General features: G+C 31.1%; 2 protein-coding genes across 2 annotated transcripts; one reads left to right on the top strand and one right to left on the bottom strand.

The window, feature by feature from the left end:
- The first annotated feature begins 9,829 nt into the window (after positions 1-9,829).
- LOC114719643 (trihelix transcription factor GT-3b-like) lies at positions 9,830-12,389 on the top strand. The gene is made up of 2 exons (XM_028905160.1): positions 9,830-10,249; positions 11,702-12,389. The coding sequence occupies exons 1-2, from the start codon at positions 9,923-9,925 to the stop codon at positions 12,236-12,238; spliced, it is 864 nt and encodes a 287-aa protein (XP_028760993.1). The 5' UTR covers positions 9,830-9,922; the 3' UTR covers positions 12,239-12,389.
- A 6,924-nt stretch (positions 12,390-19,313) lies between these two features.
- On the bottom strand, positions 19,314-21,149 carry LOC114719627 (uncharacterized). Its single transcript, XM_028905139.1, has 2 exons — positions 20,303-21,149; positions 19,314-19,677 (listed from the first exon to the last, which is right to left on the bottom strand). The coding sequence occupies exons 1-2, from the start codon at positions 21,147-21,149 to the stop codon at positions 19,397-19,399; spliced, it is 1,128 nt and encodes a 375-aa protein (XP_028760972.1). The 3' UTR covers positions 19,314-19,396.
- Between the last annotated feature and the right edge of the window lie 1,319 nt (positions 21,150-22,468).

Below are 22,468 nucleotides of genomic sequence, written 5' to 3'. Positions count from 1 at the left end.
GAGGCTAGATTAAGTGTGTTATTTTTGTCAAAGCAAAACGATAGCTATCTCAGCATCTGGAGGCAAGAAAAAAAACAAGTTGGTAACCCCCCTAACCTAGCAGGTTATCTGGGTTACTTCCTGTTCACGATGGGTCATATCGAGTCAGACTATCGACTAACCAGACAAGTGGCCGGTTTACCGGCTTCCGGCCTGAACCAATCGATTCGGTCTGGTTTTTAAAACCATGGTTGCAGGTGTTTGTGACTCAAACTCCTTCTCCCATGATCGTGCACTCTAATACCATAAGCAAATAAGGGCGAAAAAAATAGTTCTGTGTCCTTTATTGACTGAATAAGGGTACATTATATAAAGCCAATAAGACTATCTAGGGTAAATCTAAGATGAATCTATATCTAAGATAAATTTAGGATAAAAACAGATAAATCCTAACATAATCAAGAAATATAGTGTATAAATTAATCCTATTCTCTAATAAGTGAAAACACTACTTATTGGGCCTGGGCCTGGGCTACATCATCTTCCAGCAAAAAATAAGATGAATTTTTTTTCACCTGTGGATAAAACCGCGCTGAAAAAAGAAACTAGCATTGATATTCAACTTGAATTTGCCAAGCTTTCAATCAAATACTTCATGTCATTCTATTTTATATTGATATGTAATACTAAATGGTTTATTCTAAAAGTAGTTTTCACATCCATATAACTTGTATTGAATTGATCTGTTAGAATTGCTATAAAGAAAAGAAACTATTGATTACATTTAAGTAAATCATCGCAATACTATTATTTGTTTACAAATTCTATTATTGTTACGTTGACATTATGAAGTGATAAAGATTTTTTAATAAAGTAAATTCTATCCGTGCAAAGGACGGACAAGTCAATGCTAGTTCTGCAATATAAATAAGATTTGAAGAAGTGCATATACCATGAATTGCTGATTAAATATGATAAATAGAGACAAAAGGCAAAAACGAAAAAAAAAAAATATAGGCTCTTATTTTATACCGAATTAGCCACGTAAAATGAGGAAATAAAGGCCTTCACAGTTTATGACTGACTAAGCTTTAGAATTCTTCAGTCCAAAACAAAAAAACAAAAAAGGGCTTTAGAATTCTTCATATTCCCTTTTTATTGTTAATTGTTAGAGAGAAGATGCATAAGGAAAATGTTTTAAATATAAAATATAATTTGTAGTGCAAATTGCACTATAAACAATATTATATTTATTATTTAGTACCGGAGGTAATAATATAAGAAACGCACCAAATTTGAATACAAGGATAGAAGTACGTAATAAATGCCAAAAAAAAAAAGGGGCTAAGATCCATGGTTCATAAAAAGGGAATGAACGTATAGTAGCAACATGGTTGAAAGGTAATTGACTTGGATTATTGAATCGTGATAATTTGATGAGTAATGTTGCATTAAAGTCTGTTCCTAACTGAGCTGATTACGCACACGTGATCGGAAAATGAATAGGAATATAGATATTGATTAATAGATTACATGAAACAAAACCCAAACATTATATAATTAATAAAGCTTTGAATGACTGGAACATTCTTCTGAAGATCCCACATGATAAAACTTCTTCATTAAAGGTTTTTGTCAATAATTTTTTCAAAAAAAATAAATAAAGAAGCTCAAGCCCCGTTTTTCTTATCCAATTTTTGAATTAGATAATACCCCAAACTTTTTTTTTTTGGTGTTTTGAGTATCCTTCTATTCAAATGATGAAAGGCTAATCTCTCAAAATACTGTCAAGCGTTATAGTGAGGAATTGTTAAATCCATCACGAAATGTGTTATTCTTTTATTGAATACGTGCACACTTGGGCTCAGAAGAAGCCCATTAAATGAGGGGTAGTGAGAAATTTCTTTTGGGCCATTTGTATAGCCCAAAAGATGTGCTGATAAATCTTGGCACAAAACAGTCACAGATCATGGAAGCACAGCGTGTCCTTATTGCATTTTTCATTTATTTTTATTTTCATTGCAGAGTTGATCTTCAAATTTATAGTAAATGTGTTATATTTATTGTTTTATTAAAATATTATTTAAAATTTTCTAAAAATAAATCTGGTAGCATAATTCTTCCGTGAACTGGATGAAAAGTATCAGGCATTAAACAAAACTCAAAGGGGGGGGGGCTCACTTCATTTTTTTTTTTTTGAGAAATTTCATCGAAAAAATTATTCAATAGCATTGATTTTTTTTTTTCTTTTTCGTTATTTCGTTAGCGTTGAAGTCCTTGAACTCTAATACTCCTCCGGTCCTAATTATAAGACCCAATTGACTTATTTGAGGAGATTAAGGAAGTAAGTTAAGTTCGTTATTTATAATAAATAAGTGTTGTCATTCCTAAAATATCCTTGCTAATTAAGTATATTGACTAAAACTATCATTATTAGAAGGATTATCTTGAAAAAAATACATAAATATAATAGACAAAATGGATTAGGGTCTTATAATTAGGACCAAATAAAAAGTCAAATGGGGTCTTATAATAAGGACCGGAGGAGTAATTAATTAATTATTAGCAAAATGTAAAGATGTATGATTAAAACGTCGTGTCGTTTATTCACCCCACTTCAATGTGTGATCTAAATATGATGTTGTCAACTTGTCATTCATTGGGTTGTGTCACAGTTTATTAGTTATGTAATATTTAAGTAAGCGAAACTTATTTTTTAATTACATCGTGGAGGAAAATAATTAAAGCTTGGGGCTAGTTTTTAAATTAATGAAATTTGAGGACATAAGAAGAATAAATGTAAAATTCAACAGTTAATTAAGTCATATTACACAATGATGGCCTTTGACTTCATAATTCCCTCAGAAAATGACTTCAAACATTAATCTCTGATCCTTTTCAAGATTCCTATGTCAAAGCTAATTAAGTTCAACTTTTTCAGAGACAAATGAAGACCCAATTATATCTCCACACTTAATAATTATTTTTTTAAAACATTTTTAATTATTGAACTAAAAAGAGGGAAGTTAACTTATTGGAGTAGTAGTGCATAGCTTCAAACAAGCTACCACCATTAACATCTAAAAAAATTCTTAGTGCGTTAATGGAGTCAAAAAATAAAGCCCCTTCCATATATATAATCACATTTTTAAGTCAGACAAAAATACTCCATCAATGTTCTGTGGGGGACTTTTTTTAATTTTTAAATGTTTTCAGGTGATTTTAATAAAAGTAGGAAGTAAATAATTTATTTTAGACGCACAAAATCATTTGGTAAAAATTTTCCTGAATATATTGTGATTGCTTTTTCTTAGAAAAAAAAAATCCCTTAATTAGAGTCGTATTGCTTGTTAAAGACAGAGTCAGAATCAAAATTTTTAAAAAAATACGAGAGATAAATATAACCATTAATAATTTTGATTGCAGATTTTATTAATGTAATTTGGTTAACTTGCGATTAGCTTAAATTTTTCAAATATGGTGAGCTGGCGTTTTATGGATTATTTTTATCTTTCTAATAAAATTGTCTTTTAATAAAAAGGAAAAAGAATGTGGATATTTCATTTACAAAAATATCTTTTATGTTTGCCTTTACTTTCAGCATAAATATATAATTACGTATGTGTAAATGTGTACGTATTTAACAAATTAGTGCAGGAAAATTAAAAAGTCACTGTTATGTTTTAGATAAATTTATCATAAAATGAATAAATAACACCGACAATATCTGAAGTCTGAAAAGGGATGTTTAAGATAACACGTTCAGCAAATGTTTCCATTTAATTATATTACACATGTATGTATAACCTCAATTGGTCCATTTGACTTTACTGTCCCTCTAAATTTCACACACAAAAAGCATTAATTTATTTCTAAAGTGTGAAACGCATGGATTCTTCAGTTTTATTATTTAATTTCGCGCATAAGATACCCAACTTAATCTACTTCAAACAATTCATTCCAAGTTTGAAAATCAATCTTTTTAATAATGTGAACGAAATTATTAAGACAAGGAGGATTTAGTTTTATTATTTGCAATTATCAACAATTAAAAATACATCAAATATACTACTACCTCCAGTTCTTAATATAAGACCCTGTTTGACTTTTATTTTTGTCCTAAATATAAGGCCCCATCTACTTTATCTCTCATATTTATGTATTGTTTTTCAAGATAGTCCTTCTAATAATTGTAGTCCTAACCAATATAGTTTATTAGTAAAGATATTTTAGAAAAGTCAGTACCTATTTTTTACAAATAACTAACTTAACTTCTTTCCTTGATCTCTTCAAATTAGTCAACTGGATCTTATAATTAGAACAGCAGGTAGTACCTTCGATTCTTAATATAAGATCTCATTTGACTTTTATTTTGATTCTAAATATAAGACCACAATCTACTTTGTCTCTCTTATTTATGCCTTTTTTTTTCAAGGTAATCCTTCTAGTAATAGTAGTTCTAGCCAATACACTTGATTAATAAGGATATTTTAGGAAAAATAACATCTACTTGTAACAAATAACTAACTTAACTTATTTTTTTAATCTCCTTAAATTAGTCAACTACCTCTTATAATTAATACCGGAGGTAGTATGTGACGCATGCTCATTATTGGGCAGCGACCTAATAAATAATTAGCAGCCTCGTAATGAAATGCCAATGGCTGTCTTTTATTTTATGCCCTTTGAATTGTCGTTTTCTATTTTTTGAAAATATTAAACGATAAACAAGTACGCTCACATGTTACATAGTGATTCGAAAGTAACATATATAATACTAATATAACTCGATCATACATTTTTTTTATCAGATTGAAAATTTTTAAAATGTAACCTTTGAATTGTTTCATTATATTTATACGCTTTTGGGTTATTTGCAACAGCATTTTTGTGCCCCACAAGTTCACAACACAGCGCATATAAATTCCATGACAATTAGTAGTTAAAAAACACAAGTAATAAGTTCAATCAATAAAAAGAAGTTGAATACTAAAACCATTAAAATAATCAATACATTTTTAATTTGGTAAAATTCCAAGGGACGGTCAAAGGCAAAGGAAAATTTCTTCACTGGTTTTGGAATGCCCAGTCCAGCTTCATGTTGAAAGTTATGTTTCAGTGCTGTCCGTGCACACCACAACCGCCCACGCTTCCATCTTTGAGCACCAGAGCCCTGGTCTCCTGTCACTGGAAATGTGCAAAAACTCGGTGATCTGGTCTAGTTCAATCCAACTCGACGTGGTATGATCCTATCCAATTTAGTCTAAATAAAACTATATTATGACAGTAGACTAAATTGGACCAGACTGGTTGATTGGGTGAGATTGCGTTTCGGACCAAGTGATCAGATCATCTGGATTGGTCTGGTCTAATCTAGATGAATTTTTTATTTTTCAATAATTTATAATTTAGATGTTACCTTTATTTTTTTTTTTGATGTTTTTAGAGATTTTTATGTATTTATGATGAAGTCTTAATATTTTAGGATGAGTTTTACTAATATATGATTATAGGTATTTTTTATTATCTTAAATTGTATTTAACATGTTGAAATCTTACTTCCCATAAAGAAAAGAAAAGGAAAAAAAAAATTAGAAACCTATACTTCCTGGATCAATCCACTAGTCTGGTAAACTAAGTCCAGTCCAATCCAACTTCAGGTCATCACTGGACTGGATTAGATTACAGACTGCCAAACTCAGCCCGATCAAAAATCAAATCAAACTTTGGATTGGGTTCTGATCTGATCCGATCCGATCTGTTCGTTGTGCAGTCCTACCTTTCATGATACATGCTCCGCCCTGATTGGATCGAGGGGATGCCCTTTTAGGAAATTTTCATTATCATTTTATATTATTTTTTTATTAAAATTACTGACTTTATTAAAACCATTTTTCCCAACCCCTCCGTTGATTCCTTGGCTCAAAGCGCCACCGCCGACACTGGGGCTGCGCTTCATTCTTGTAGACCCGCTGTCGCCACGTGGAGGGATATGGTTGGTTTCCGCCACACATAGGACAGGATATGGCAGAATACCGCGTCTGTGGGCCCACGCCTGCTAATATCCCAAAATAATTAGTACTCACCGCTCACTGGATTCTGTTTATAAGATCGCTTGAGAAGATTTTATGTAATCTAGCATTCATATGCTATCCTAATAAATTTTTAACTTTACTATTAGAATTTTATTTTATTGAAAAGTATACGAAGCAAAGCTAAAAAAATTTTAAATTTTAAAAAAGAATTAATAAAATTTAAAAAAAATTTAATTTGATTTGGGTATTATAAATAAAAATATAGGAATATATCAAACGACAAATATTCAGATGTTCTGAATTATTTCAATTGTTTTATTATATTTAAATTTCAAATATTTCAAATACAAACAAAAGTTTGGCAGCTAATAAGTATTGGGTTCCAGCCTCCATTTACGTACCATTTCTCTGTCGCCTCACGCGGCAAAATCTGTGTTGCTGGAAGGAAAACAATACTACCTCACATGGTTTTATAATTAGAATGAGATGTAGTATTATTTTTTATTTTTAATTACATTGTCTTTGCGTGCCCAAAATAATGAAATCATCTTGGATAACAAAATGTGAGCTTCCACATTTTTTATAAAAAGAAAAACCAATATATACTGACAGCATAAAAAAAAGTTACAAAATAAAAGTTGCAGTAATCTATGGGACGAGAGTACAGAGAGTGTTTGGCATTCTCAAAACCACGGTTTCAGAAGCACTTTTCCGCAAAACGAGGTAACTTTCTCCACATATTTACTTCGTAATTCGTAAAAACACTTCTGAAATCATGATTTGGTTTCTATCCAAACGCTTCCATAATAGATCATAAGAAACTAATAAGGTCTAAAAAAAGAAGTAAATTAAAGAGAAAATCGAGAAAAAAAATCATATTCGAGTGTTTCTTTTCCTCCTTTTCTAGTGAAAAAGTTGTTGAGAAGTTTCTCTTTGTGAGTTGTGACAAACAATTCAGATATGCTCAAGTTCAAAAGGGGTGACGGTGATTTAAGATTTAATTTTTTTTGAAATAAATATTATAGAATTTGACCAGTGAATCCCCTTGGTTGAGGTTTCAAGAACATCTGACATTATTAGCATTACAAAAATAGATTTTTATGGTTTTTAAGGTAAAGCTACGTACTTTCACGGTATTTGATTTTGATCGAAAACCGCCATGTTCCCCCATTTTCATAAAAACATGTCAATTTCAAAATTTCAAATATAATCATTGAATATGTCCATAAAAACAATAATTGATTCATGTTCTTACTTCTTATATTAAATATAATCAATTATTTTCACTAAAAACGTCGTAATAATTATTTCAAAACTTTCATTGTTGTCTAGCCGCTTTGAGGTATAATTTATATTAACATCATTTCGAAATTCGTCCTAAATAAACTAATTTTGATCCCTTTTATTATCATCACCAATATATGTTAAAAAAAACTATAATTACTTCATTATTATTCATTAATCATAAATAAACTCGTGCATTTTTTTCTTACCACTACTGTACTTTATGCATAGTAAAAAAAAAATGAATAACATGTATTATTTATAATTTTTTGTAATTTTTTTAACAAAATCTTATTTATGTATTATTATAAACAATATATATACTACCTCCAATCTTAAATATAAACCTAATTAACTAATTTGAGTAGATTAAGAAAATAAGTTAAATTAATTATTTGTAATAAATTAGTTTTTTTTAGAATATCTCCGCTAATTAAGTTTATTGATTCGAACTATCATCAGTAGAATGACTATTTTTAAAAAAATAAATAAATATTAGAGACAATATGAATTGAGATCTTATATTTAGAATTAAAATAAAAATTAAATAAAATCTTAAATCAAGGGCGTCAGATAATACTCCTCTGGTCTTTAATATAAGACCCAATTCTTGAGTTGGTTTTGGTCCTAAATATAAGACATATTTCTCATATTTATCAATTTTCTCTAAATTACCCTCATGATACTCCCTCAATCATAATCAAGTAGAAGAAGGAGATGGGGCATTAAAAAAGATGATTATGGTATTTTAGAGAAAATGTGTCATTTTTCTTATAATTAACTAACTTACCTAACTTTTTTAATCTAATCAATTTAGTTTAATAGATCTTATATTAAAGATTAGAGGAGTATACGCATATCCCATAAACTAAGATGAAACGAGATTGAAGATAAAATTGGGGAAGAAGAGCTTGGAGGGGAAGCAATATGTAGAGTGGGCCCAGAGATTAATAGGGTGTGAAGACCATAGCAAAAGGAGGGGGGAAATTATTAGATATGTTGCTGCCGCGTCATTCAAATTCCCCTATTAAAATAATCACAAAATATTTTACTAAATAAAAGAATTAATAATGATATGTTTAGGGAAAAGGAGTATAAATATAGCAATGAGATTATGAATGATCCAAAAATATGTTGTCATCAGCGTGACGACACGTAGACGCAATGGGAATGCCTCCGAAAAAGCAGAGAGCCCACCCCCCCGTCCCCCCCAATAAAGTTTCCGCGTAGACAGGTGGATGGGATTGCCGTTCCACTCTACATTTCCCCCCACACTATTATTATTATTATTATTATTATTATTATTATTACTACTATTACTATTATTACCACCATCATTATTATTATTATTTCTTTTCTCTACTTCACAATTCATCCATTATATTACTTCCGATCATAATATAAAAAATAATTAGAAATTTAATTTAATCATACATTTCAAATATTAATTCACTTTGTTAGATATTTATGTGTTTTTTCCCAATAATTTGACTATTGAGTTTTTATTGATAGGCAGTGTCAATAAACATAATTAATAAGAATATTTTAAGAAAAATAATATCAATTTATTATAAATGACAAATTTGAATAATTTTTTAATGTCGACAAATCATTTATCAAGCTCTTATATATTTATATATATTATACAAATGAAACTTATTGATTAAAATTAACTCCAATTTATATAGATAGTCTTATAATATGTCATGAACTCTAAAATTCACGTTCAATTCTATGTGAAACATGGCCCTCAATTTACTTATTTATAGCTAGTGCGAATATTCTAATTCTAAATTCAACTTTTAGCCATTTATTTTAAATTGATACGGGTCATCATTATATCTTTTTACTATTTTCTTGAGATTTTTATTTTATTAGTAAATGTATTTTATTTTTTTAATAGGTCCCATATATAATTATTCAACATACTTCAGTGCAGTGCATGGTTATAAGCATATAGCGTGAGAAATAAAATAAGTCATAATATTCATAGGATTTTTTTTTTGTCATCATCACTCACACATTCACTTAACAATTTCACACTTAAAAGGGTCTCAAGAAAAATGTTTAGTGTCATATTATGATAGCAGAGAATCTTTATATTACTATATATAAATATATTTATATAAGTATATTTTTTGACCTAATTGAATGAGGAAGGTTAATTGTTTTAAGAATTCACAATACAATGAACCAAAACTGAATGATGTGAAGGCTTTTGAAATTAATGGTCATAAAAAGGAAAAAAGGTTGAATTTTTTCCCCTTTTTGAAATTAAATAAGGTGGAATGAAATGGAATTATAATAATAATTGTAATAGAGAAATCTCTCTTGAATTTGACCCCTAAGCAAAAAAAGAAAAGAAAAAAAGAACTATGTCATCCTCCTGTTGTTTTCTTCTTTACACGATCCACACCTGCCGGTTCACACTTCTCTCTCTCTCTCATCAATCGCTTCCTTATTCTTCATCATATATATCTCTCCCTCTCTTTCTCTCTCTTCTCCAACCTCCCCAGAACAAACAAAAACCCTCACAAATTCAAACATTCTCTCCCTGCTCCTCTCGTAATACCCAAATCAACAATCACTCGCTACACTTTTCTCGATTCGATCAATATTACTGAATGGATCAGATTCATCTTCATCATCATCATCTTCATCCCCAGCATCAGCAGCAACAACATCATCATCATCTTCCTCCTCAGCCTCTTGGTATTACCATGAACGTCGATGTGGGTAGTGGCGTCGTCGTCGACAGGTTGCCTCAGTGGAGCGTCCAAGAGACGAAGGAGTTTCTGGCGATTCGAGCAGAGCTGGATCAGAATTTCATGGAGACCAAGAGGAACAAGCAGCTATGGCAACTCATCTCTAACACCATGAGCGACAAGGGTTACCTTCGAAGCCCAGAACAGTGCAAGTGCAAGTGGAAAAACCTCGTCACCAGGTACAAGGTACCAGCCACCTCCTCCTCCTCGTCCTTGTCCCTACTTGATCCCTATCTGTCCCTCTATTAATCAAATCCCAATGAAATCTCTGTTTTCTCTTTCTTTTACAAAGCTGCGATTCACATGATGGCGCTTTACAGAACAGGATCGTACTGTGTCCGATATGTTTGTGTGATGTCGGCATGACGTTGTCCGGTATTTATATAAACATGCTTGGTTCTTGAAGGATATGTGTTTGTGAAAAGTTCTAGCTCGTATGTAGCTTTTACCTTTCATGGGTTTTCTCCTAACTAACTTGTTTGGTGCTTTGGTAACATTGAATAATATGTACTAATTATATACGATGTAACATTTTAAATTTCAACTAAATTCTGCATATGTACTTCGCAGTTAATTGTCCCTACTTACAAGATTATTGAAGTGTAATCGTTTATAACCTAGATCATATAATTCGTATTCTTAATGCTAGCTAGCTAATATCTCAAGTTTTGCAACTAATCATTGTGTGTGTGATTTTTATATGTAGTAACCATGGCATTAACGAGTTGCCATGAAGGATTCATTGATGTCTTGAGATCAAAATCACACACAGACACATATAATTCTTTTGATCATTCTCAAGTAGGACATGACCCACTATATCTGCATTAAGACATACTTCTCTGGTCCTGTCTATGGCACAGAGAGAAATGTATTTTTTGTCCTATTCATAGGGTACTAAGAGAAATTTTTTATATGGATGTACAATTTTACCCCTCATTTATTATTATGTTGACTTTATTTATACAAGGTATAATATATATTAAATAGGATAAAGTTACAAAGTCATTAAATTTTAAATAAAAGTTAATGAAATTTAAGTTTTTTTTTGTCTGTGTAAAACATATTGGAAGTGCTTTATAAATAGGACCAAATGAGTATATCTTAGTTGATCTAGTCACAACTTTAACCTTATTGAAAAGTTGTCTTATGGTTTAATGGTACGAAGTGAAAAAAACATTGTGTATATAGAATACATTTTTCTCCATATTTTACAAACATTTCATAATAACAGAAAACTACATCATTAGCTAGATAGATGTTGCTAGATTTGATCTTTCAGATTCACGTTATTATTAGCTATATATTAGACCAGTTTGGGTTGGGATAGAGTTCAAAAGCTCTTATAAGCATATTTTACGTAAATCGAAACAAATTCTTCTTGTATACTTATTATGAATTCCATAATCACGATTAAAAAATTACTTATAAGATATTTTATATGAGCCCATTATAGTTTGTTAGAACCATATATATCCAAACCACTAATAACATAAAAGGTCACTGAAATATTCGAAAATCACGGTTAAAACTTGGAAGGAAACTATTACCAGAACTGGTTTGTTTTAGTGTTAGTAATGTTGCCAGATTTGCTACTTTTCTCTTATGCGTTTTGTACTGGCTTTTATGAAACGGAAGGGATGTGAAACAGCGGAGCCAGAAATTGTGAGGCAGCAATTCCCATTTTACAACGAGCTTCAGGCGATTTTCACGGCGAGGATGCAGAGAATGCTGTTGGTGGAGGCGGAAGGCGGAGGAGGGAAGAAGAAGACGGCGAACGCGTCGTCGGAAGACGAGGACGAGAACGAAGAGATGAGCACAGGTCAGCTGGGAGAGAGAAGCTCGAGGAAGAAGAAGATGAAAAGGAGCAAAAGTTACAGCGAGAATTACAGCAGTAGTAACAAGCTGAAGGAGATTCTGGAAGAGTTCATGAGACAACAGATACAGATAGAGTCACAGTGGATGGAAGCCTTTGAAGCGAGAGATAAAGAGAGGAAGATGAAGGAGATGGAATGGAGGCAGGCCATGGAAGCTCTGGAGAATGAGAGGATGGTGATGGAGCAGAGATGGAGAGAGAAGGAAGAAGAGAGAAGGATTAGAGAAGAAGCTAGGGCTGAAAGAAGAGACGCTTTAATCACAGCTCTTCTTAACAAGCTCACAAGACCACAAATGTAGTTAGTTAATTAATTATATTTATATTTTGCAGGATTAATTAGTTGTAGTTATAGATTAATTATATAGTTAATTATATTCTAGAACCCTCCTTTATTCTTGAAATATCTATCTAAGCTTCCTTCATTAGCTAATCAATTTTTTCTTTGATGTCCCTTCATTATTATGCTGTCTTGCTCAATCCAGCAATTTTATTAGCACAAGCAAACTTAGGGATAAGCTTTAATTTAATTTTCCAGCAGAAAAATAAAAACAGGGATAAGCTTTAACCCCCCCCATTTTTTTTGTTTGGAGTTATTATTAATAATTGTAATTAATTAGATAGTCCTCCTTTGAAGGACAGAAGCAATTTTTAAAAAAAAATGTTACGCAGCATTGATTTTATTTATCATTAAATAACTCATTCTTTTGTATCATTTATATTAAAATAATAGCAGAAATGCGTTGTCCCATATTAATTAATGCACTTTGGTTTAGTTTTATTCAATTAAATTTGATTTGTATGGATGGAACCACATGGGGTTATAATTTTATGGCGGAATCAATGATTGAAAGAGATGAGATATATATGGAAGAAATATGAAATAAGCGGACCTGCATCATTATTGAAGGGATCTTTCACATGGAAGGTTACGTTTTTGCGAAAATAAAAATAGATAAATATAGTAGTTTTGTTGTGAAACATATATATTTGATTATATTGTAAATACTATATGAAGTGTTTCTACCTGATAATATGCACACGCTACATGAGGTGTGTGGGTCACATTCATATACACTATATATTTCTTTTTTTTTCGTTTCACGTGATAGTTTCCCCGTGATCTTTTCTCACAAGAATCCAAATTCGGAATATGAAATATATTCTCAATGAATTACAAAAATACTACCTCATTTTTAATATAAGAGTTAGTTGACTAATTTAAGTCGATTAAAGAAGCTATTAAGTTAGTTATTTGTAATAAACAGTGATGTCTTTCTCAAATATCCTTGCTAATTAAGTGTATTGGCTAGAACTATCACTATTATAAGGACTATCTTAGGGAAAAATGAATAAATATAAGAGACAAAGTAAATTAGAGGTCTTATATTTAAGATCAAAATAAAAGTTAAACAAGCTTTTATATTAAGAACTGAAGGTAGTATATAGTAAGTGTTTAAAATATACCACATGCCAAATGATTTTAATTAATTTCTTGGCCAATGTGTATCTATAAGTAAGTGACATTATTATTCATTTTCATGTAATGTAACTAATGAAATGTGCTACAAACTAAATCTTATATTAAGAATCAAAAAAAGTAGTATATTTAATTTAATATAGGGTTAAGGTGCAAATTTGTTCTGAAAATTTTGACCATAGAACTCTGTGTATTTGAAAGTTTTTTTGAAAACAAATTTGCTCTAAAAGTTTAAAATAATAACAATATTGTCTCATGCCATAAAAAAGCTAACGTTGATTGTTAAGCTAGTGACATTGATTGTTAACATTTTTAGTAGCACGGGATAATATTGTTACGATTTTAAGCCTTTAGAACAAATATGCTCCCAAAAGATTTCCAGATACCTGACGCTATTGAGTAAAAGCTTTCAGGACAAATTTGCATCTTAACCTTTGAATATATAATAGATTAAAATGTAATCAAGTAACAAATATATAATAAATTAACCTGAATATCAAATCATATATATATGCTTGTATTATAAATCAATTGTTGAAATATATTTTTTATTAATAAAATATTGGTGTTATTGACACATTTAGTTTTTTCTCTTGGGGAGATATTAAGTTTTTATAAAATATGATGAAAAATACTCTTTCGATCTTAAACATAAGACTCATTTTATAGTATAATTTATACTATAAAATATGTCTTGCATTTACAATGTGAGGAGTACAAATATAAACGGTTCTACCCACACCTGGGCAATTTCTTGAGAAAAGTCAGACGTTTGAAATTTTTTTTCTCATTATTAATTAATATTTCATAACCTGGCACTATCAAATCACAATTATGAATTTTATCATGCAACTCTTTGATTTGATCATGGAGGGAATGGTATGGACAAAGAGTTGCTTCTGGTAGTAGGTGCAGATACACACACACAGAGAAAATGATGGAAAAGAGCAGAATTAATTAAGTTAATTAATACTAATTACCTAACACTTAAGAAGATAATGCTCATCATCATCATAATGTCTATTCCATTCAGAAGCAACGTTTTGAGGTTGATGGACCATTTGCTTCAATCATCGCTTTACCGAAAGTGCTTCCACTTCCACTTTTATTTTTATTACACAACCAACAGAAAATCAAATAAATATACATATAAATTTCTTTTCTCTGTTTCAAAGATTGGATTCAACCTTAAAAAGAAAGAATTAACAGACCAGTGGGACCGATAAATCAGTAAATCAAACCCTATTTTAATTCAAAAATATTAGATATCCCATGTAATCTAGCTTCTGTAAAAATACATTATGGAAAGAAAAACTCAATTAATGAACTTGTAATTATTTGAACATTTCGAAGGAAAAAATTACATTGAAAAGTTGGCCGAAAAACATAACCAATTTTTTTCCAATACACACCAAAAAAAGAGAGTAAATTAATCATTCACTTGAATCTGTCATTGATAAATTAAAAAAAAAAGGGTAAATTAAGGAAGAATCAGTCATTGATAAATAATCTGAAGCTTGGATTCAGATCTGACATGGATGAATGAAAACCTAAGTCTGGTTATGTGAATCCACTACATGAGGAGTCATTTCATGAACAAGTGCAAAACATTATTTTATTACTTTTGTTCACAATGAACTCTAAATTCATATATAGCATCCTTTAGGAATATAATATTAAATTTATGAGTTATGGCTGTGAATTATATATTTTTAATACTGAGGACTTGAAATTGTCAACAATAATAGTAAGATACTAAGATTCTACAAATTATTTATTGGCATGATTCCGTAATAATTTTTTCTTTAAACGACAAAATACTTTGTCGGTGAGCATATGAACACTAATTTAATTATCACATAGGGCGACTATATATCGTCCAAAACATATCTGGGAAGTAAGTTCATTTTCCATTTTTCTTTACTTATTTTTTTTCAAAAAAACAAAAAAGTGGCCAGTAGTGAGCAAGTTGAGAGAAGGCATTATTGACCATCATTATTGATTTATTGTATTATTAAGTACTACCTCCTGTCCTTAATATAAAATCTTGTTTGACTTTTATTTTGATCCTAAATATAAGATCCCAATTCACTTTGTCTCTCATATTTATAAATTTTTTTCACAATTAGTCCTTCTAAGAATAGTAATTCTAGCCAATACACTTGATTAGCAAAGATATTTTAGGAAAAACGATACCTATTTATTGCAAATAACTAACTCAACATATTTTCTTAATCTCCTCAAATTAGTCAACTAGCTCTTATAATTAGGACCGGAGGTAGCATATGATTTGATATTATATGAGTTCAAATAAAAAAAAATAGTTGATGATTTTTTTAATTTTGTTGGTCTCATAAAAAGAATACATGATTGGGCTAAAATGATGTTAATAAAGAATAGTGTTGAATGAAGACAATTATGTGGACCATTATGTTTCCCTTTTATTAAAGAGGAAATTAAGTTAAAAGGGATGGTTTGTATAGTACGCGATAGGGACAAAGTTGATCCAACGACCTACAACTGTCATAACTCTTACTATACTTTTTAATTAAATTACAATAATGACACGACAATATTAATTATAACCATAACATTCAAGGATTTAAATAACTATATGTGAGAATTTTAATATAGCTAGTGTGATGTTATTGGATTAGATACCATGCCAGTGAAGATTGATTTATCTAGTCAAAACCAACATCATACACCTAGAGGAGCTTTATGTCTTCTCACGTTGTTGTAATATAGTATATATGGTTCTAGGTATAAGATTTATTTTATAATACAAGAAGCGCAATTTGTATTATAAAAGTAGATATTATATTTAAAAGGAAAAACTATATTGGAGGTATCTGTATTTTTTTTTAATTTTTAATTCGGTACCTATGTGTTTTTTGTTCTTAACTAAATCTTTAATTTTACTTAATTAACATCATTAATCCTTATGTAGAGACTAAAAATGCCAATAGAACAAAGTTATAAGAGCTAATGTTGCTAAAAAAAATAAAATTAAATGTTTAATTAAAAGGAAAAAATACATAGGTACCAAATTAAAAATTGAGAGAAAGTAGAGGTGCCTATGATATGGTTTTCCCTATTTAAAATTAGAGATACTATTATGTGGTGATTCTCAAATGTCAAATGATAAGTGTCTTAGGAATTGGTTGATAAAAACTGAGTTACTTTAATATACAAATAGGGTGATGTCGTGGTATAGACAGAGATAAGAGAAAACATTAAATTTATTATTGAGTTAAGATCTTTAAATATCTTAAAAGTATTCATGAAAAAATACCTAATACTTGAAAGTTTTTTTGGCTCTAATATATTCAAAAAGTTTTATTTTTTAGTATTTCTGTTTTTAACTGTCAATCATATTAAGTTTGACCGTTAAAGATATAGGTCAAACCACATAATTTAATAATGAAACTTAACAGTGAAAAATGATAAGAATATATATATTTGTTACAAAAACAAATTTTCAAGATGTATAAGGGCTAAAATTTTTTTTCAAATACTGGATGTTCTTTTGTGAATATTTTTGAGATATTTAAACACCTCAACCCATCATTTCTTTTATGAAAGATTTCATTTTTCCATTAAAATATGTCAAGCATGGATGGTCATAGGCACGGTGGCAGGCAGGAAAAATGAAATCGTAAACAATTTCTAGTATAATACTTTGATAAATATTTCTCACCATATACTCTTCTAATCTTTAATATAAAATTTATTTAACTAATTTCATTATATTAAAAAAATTAGGTAAGTTAGTTAATTATAAGAAATATGACATGTTTTTTCTAAAACACCATAATTATCTTTCTTGATATCCTCCTTCCTCACTTACTAATGTGGGTAATTTTAAAAAAAAAACTGATAAATATAAGAAATATGTCTTATATTTAATACCAAAATTAACTTAATAATTATGTCTTATATTAAGAATCAGAGAAGTAACATTTTGGTAATTTTTGTTCATTGTTTATAGTATTTTGATGAAGACAAAAAAAATGCTTCAAACAGTTCATAGACCCGTTTTCCCATCCACCATGATCCGACCCGATATACTCTTTGACCTGGGGGCTGGGGGCCGGAATGAAAAGAACAGGAGAGAAGTTGAAGCGGAACAGGATAACAGGCAAAGCAACACTGTGGATGATTGATAATAGCAATAATTGATAATTTGATTTTTGTGTGGGATTTGCTCCCTGCTGATTGGTCAAAATTGGGCCAAACGTAACCCTAAAAATGCTGTTTCGGCTAGGCTTAATCAAGCACTGGATCTCTAATCTTTGACCAAGTCGAAAACACCAATGGTCCAGCCTAGGTTGTGAATAGAATAGCCCTGCCCTATCAACCTTCAAATCTAAAGCTGCAAATGTTTGGGTTTTGATGGATCTGATACGCCCACAAAGTCTATTAAAATTATGAAATAATTCTTAAAATATTTATATATATAATTATATTCGAATATTTAAAAATCAAAATTTTATGTATTTTTATTGATATGATTGGCCTATAATAGAATTCAACACAGGGATAAGTGTATTTGAGTTTATAATTTGACATTAGTGTGAACACATTTAGGCCAACCCACAAAACCATACAGGAATGCTATAAGATCAGAGTGCCTAGTGATGATAGGAAGGGCCCTGGCTATTTATTGAATGGAACTAGTGGGTTGTGTTTTTTGAGAGTGTGAACATCATCTTCCTCCTGCGGATTTAATTCATGAAGCCTTTTTCTGGGAATTCTTTTCCCACTTGCTTCCTCTCATCATTTATCTGCTTTCATTTCCTGTTTTTGACAACCTCTAGTACGTGATTAGCATACAACGGCCTCCTACCAGTCAAAGTTCTCTGTAGGTAACCCTCTCTATGGATAGCATGCTCTTAATAAAAATGCTAATGTGATGCGTACAAACTTAAAAGAAAAATCTAATCTATTAGGAGGGAGAACCCGTTATACTTATAAATTTCACAATATTTATGAGATTTCCTAATTTATACTCCTCTGGTCCTATTTATAAAGCACTTTCATCATATTTCACATGGACCAATAAAAACTTTAAATTTTATTAACTCTCATTTAAGATTTAATGACTTTCCAATTTTATCCTTATTTAATATACATTATATCTCACATGAACAAAGTCAACACAATAATAAATTAAGAGTAAAATTATACATTTATTCAAAAAATTTCTCTCAGTATCCTATAAATAAGACTAAAAATTATCTTTTCTTTCTATTCTATAAATAGAAATAGGATCAAAGGAGTGACTCATAACTTGGTATTTCTCGTTTGATCTCTGTGAGCTGAGAAATCATGTTGGAACTTGAAACTGAAACCTGGACCCTATACCTACCTGTACGAAGCCAACACAAACTTGATTGCACTAGTTCATCGAAATCATTCAAGAGTTTGAGCTACTATTTTAATTGGCCCAAAAAAAAAAAACCACGTGGGAACTCGAAGCTAAACTTTGACCCTATATATATACAAGAAACCTACACAGAGTTGAAGTTTGTCGATCAAATTCATTCAAGAGTTTTAGCTGTTTGTTTTTTTTTTAATTGAACAAAACTACTGTAACTTCTCCTCCTTATTTATCATTGTTTGTAAGAAAATTTTAATAAATTCAGTGACAAAGACTCATTAAGGCTAGAAAGGATCTTGAAAGAAAGCTTATAAATCTGTTGTCAACAGCATACATAACTCATTTCCACCCTTTTCCCCTTATCTGTAGTCTTTCTTTTATCCAAGGTCATTTTATTTAAGGCACGATTTGACATTAGATGCGACCACCTTCTCTAATAAGAATTCAAATCTCAGTTGTTTGTTAGACCTAATTAATTTCCATATAGAAACATCTCATGGGTTGGCCTACAACATGTACATATGGAAGGGGAAATATAGTAAAACTACCTAGTTATAATATACATGCATAAGGTCATGAAGACAAAAATTGTCGTAATCAGTGTGTTAAAAGTTCGTGGACGACCTCACGCAGCAAGAGGTCGAAGATTTTATCCTCGAGAAGCAAAGGGATTTCCTCAAAACAATCACTCCCAAACACGCCCTTCTTCCGCCCGACACAATCAAACATTTGCACATCGTTTTCTGTTAATTTGAGAATTTTGGCCATTAATTCTGAGCATTCCTCTGTTTCACTTTTATGGTTGCTTTTGCCTCCAGACAAACATCTCTCAGCTGAAGATTCTCTCTTTGACTTTGAGGCGATTCCCTTTGTTTCATCTGCAAAAAGTTTGAGATAAGCCCTCCAGATTAGCCATAAAACCACATGGTTCACGTCATGTTGTTGGTTTTAACTAGTTCACTCTACTATTAAATTACACTATGAAAAGACTGCTAAAAATTTTCTCTTTAAATTTTTACTGTCAAAAGATACTTGAACTCAATTAGTTGAAAGACTTAAGTGTAACCCATTTTTAGTGGGTATAATTCATTTTTATAAGTTGTATGTAATGCACCTTTAATTCTGTGCAAATCAGCACATAATATGTTGCATATAGTTGAAAAAAAATTATATCTGTAAAATAAGTTACACCCACTCAATTCAAATCATTTTAAGCAAAAAAAAAAAAAAATCCAAAATAGGGAGGGACTTTCCAGCAATTTTTCTTACATTATGTAATATTTAATTACACAACTTTCCCTTCATAACGTGCAAAATACTTTTTATAAAACGAATTTTGTTAAACTTAGGCATAACTCATTTTTATAATTAACGCGGAAAGTGATGGCTGAAACTGATTTTACTTATCAAGGGCCACATTATGAACTTTTAATTTATATAAATAATAATTATTCTACGCAATTCTCTATTTTTTTTCCCTTGTTGGAAATTCAGAGATCAAACCTGTAAAGTTGGTTTTGCTCTGCAATGGAAATTCTTCGTCGTCGCCAACGTCTAAAACTGAAACAGGGCTGAGATCTTCAAAGCATCTCTCATTCTGCATCTTCTTCGGCGACTTCCTGCTTCTGACCTTCTTTCTGAATCTGGGTTCATCAACAAACTCTTCCTTCCTCATTCTTGGACTCAAGCTACCAGACCCATAATCTCTGCTTGCACTTGTCGAAACAGAGACTCTTCTTCTAGGCTCATTCTTCAGCTTCGAAATTTTCTTCTTCTTCTTCTTCGTCCCTTCATTATTCTTCTCCTTCCTCTGTTTCTTCGATTCTTGCAAACCCACCTCCTGTTTCTTCGACCTGTGCCGAACAACTCCACCGGGCCTCGATTCGCGAGCAGCCATGTCAACATCGTCCCACAAGAAAACGACAACGTCGTCGTCCTTCTCCGGCTGCAACGACAGCGACGTCGCGGGAGACGACGACAACACAGGAACCTCACGAAACGACGACGTTCTGACGCGACGATGGCTGCCTTCTTGCTCTTGGTGGGCGGGATCAAACCGGAGCAAGTAATCGATGAAGTTAACGGACTTGCTTCGGGGAACCGAGTCGGGCGCGACCCGGATGGAGACCCGGGGGTTGTTTGGGAGCGAGTCTAAGCCCATGAGCCTGGCGACTAGACCAGGGGTAGGAGGAACGGGACTAGACTTGTCTGGGAGGGAAGGCAGTGTTTGGGGAGGAGGGAGGTGATCGGAGGGGTGGATAGGAGGAGCATTGGTGGAGTGAGCACAGAGAAGGAGGCGAAAGAAGCGAGAGAAGCATCCTGATTTCGCTGCTGCTTCTTGTTCAGCCATATTTCCAATCTTCCAAACGCAGCCTTGAGTAAATCCGGAGGAACCAAGAAGAACGGAACTGGTACTTGGTGAAGCCCGGAGGAGTAAATGAGTTGAGAATGAAAGTGAAGACTTAGAACTTAACTGCTTATTAAGAGAAGGATCTCTGCCTCCTGTGTAAATTACATCTAAGGACACTTTTCTCAACAAAAATTAGGCCATCATGGAAAATTAGCGGGTGTTTGGATTAGCCTTTTTTTACAAAGGGTCATAGAGTTTTCCAAGCACCAATGATGCTGAGTTCCCCGGGGCTAGAATAAATGGGATATTAAATCTAGGAAAAATAAATTTTTTGATCCTTTAATTTTTAATTTTCTTATAACTCAGCCTCTCAGTTATGATTTGACGTAATTCAGTCCTTCAACCTTTAATCATTTGGAAAATTCATTTGAAACTCAGCTTTTAAATTTTTTTTCATTTAATAATTTAATCCTTTTGATATATGATTCTTCTTGAGTGAGTTTCAGATGAGTTAACAAGTTGAAGCATCAAGTTATAATTGAAAAACTGAGTCATAAATGAATCAAAAATTGAAAAAGTAAAATATTAATTTTCCCTTAAATCTATATAAGCACCACGCAGAGTCACTTTTTTTTTTTTTTTGGGGGATGATTGGGGGAAATAGCTGCATAACTCATTATAATGAAGTCTTAATTGCTGTATTTATACGAGAGACTTTATTAACTTGCTAGCATTTTTATGCGAAAGGGTTGGATCAGAGCAAAAGCCTCATATTTTGGATTTTAGGCATAAATGAAATGGACAAGATGTAAACCAAAAAAAGAAAGATAAGAAAACGAGGTACAGCTATAACATCTTTATACAAATCAATAAAATCTTAATGGTGCATTTGAGTCTTTTCTTGGTCAAACAGTGCATTTTATTTGAATTTAATAATATCTTGCCCTTCCCCCCCAAATTTCAAAGCATCATGTATTAGACATGATAAAGAAAATTTAATACTGCTATTTAATAAGTGGAGCCCAAAAAATGACTGGATTTCATATAATCACTTTTTTTAAAACAAAAAATCAGGTTGGTCCTCAATATTGGGAACAATATCATTTACTACAAATTTAAAATTCAATATATGGAATTGAAATTGATAATAATTAGAATTTGGAGTAAATTATATAATTTATGGCATGTAAATAATACTCCCTCCGTTTCTTATTATAAGAGACAAATAACCGAAATACGTTGATCAAAAAAATAGTTAAAATTAGTTAAGAACAATTAATGTGTAAAAAGTATAATTTTTTTTCTAAAAATGCCCTCAT

Source organism: Neltuma alba, unplaced genomic scaffold (genome assembly GCF_004799145.2).
Source record: "Neltuma alba isolate B1F8T4 unplaced genomic scaffold, ASM479914v2 tig00011927_pilon, whole genome shotgun sequence".
NCBI lineage: Eukaryota > Viridiplantae > Streptophyta > Magnoliopsida > Fabales > Fabaceae > Neltuma > Neltuma alba.
Note: the sequence above shows the minus strand (reverse complement) of the source record. Positions and strands in the feature narration are given on the sequence as shown.

Coding starts and splice junctions, on each gene's coding strand:
- LOC114719643 (XM_028905160.1), top strand. CDS start 9,923: ATGGATCAGATTCATCTTCATCATCATCATCTTCATCCCCAGCATCAG. Junction 10,250..11,701: donor ACCTCGTCACCAGGTACAAG/GTACCAGCCACC, acceptor ATGAAACGGAAG/GGATGTGAAACAGCGGAGCC.
- LOC114719627 (XM_028905139.1), bottom strand. CDS start 21,149: ATGGCTGAACAAGAAGCAGCAGCGAAATCAGGATGCTTCTCTCGCTTC. Junction 19,678..20,302: donor GAGCAAAACCAACTTTACAG/GTTTGATCTCTG, acceptor AACTTTTTGCAG/ATGAAACAAAGGGAATCGCC.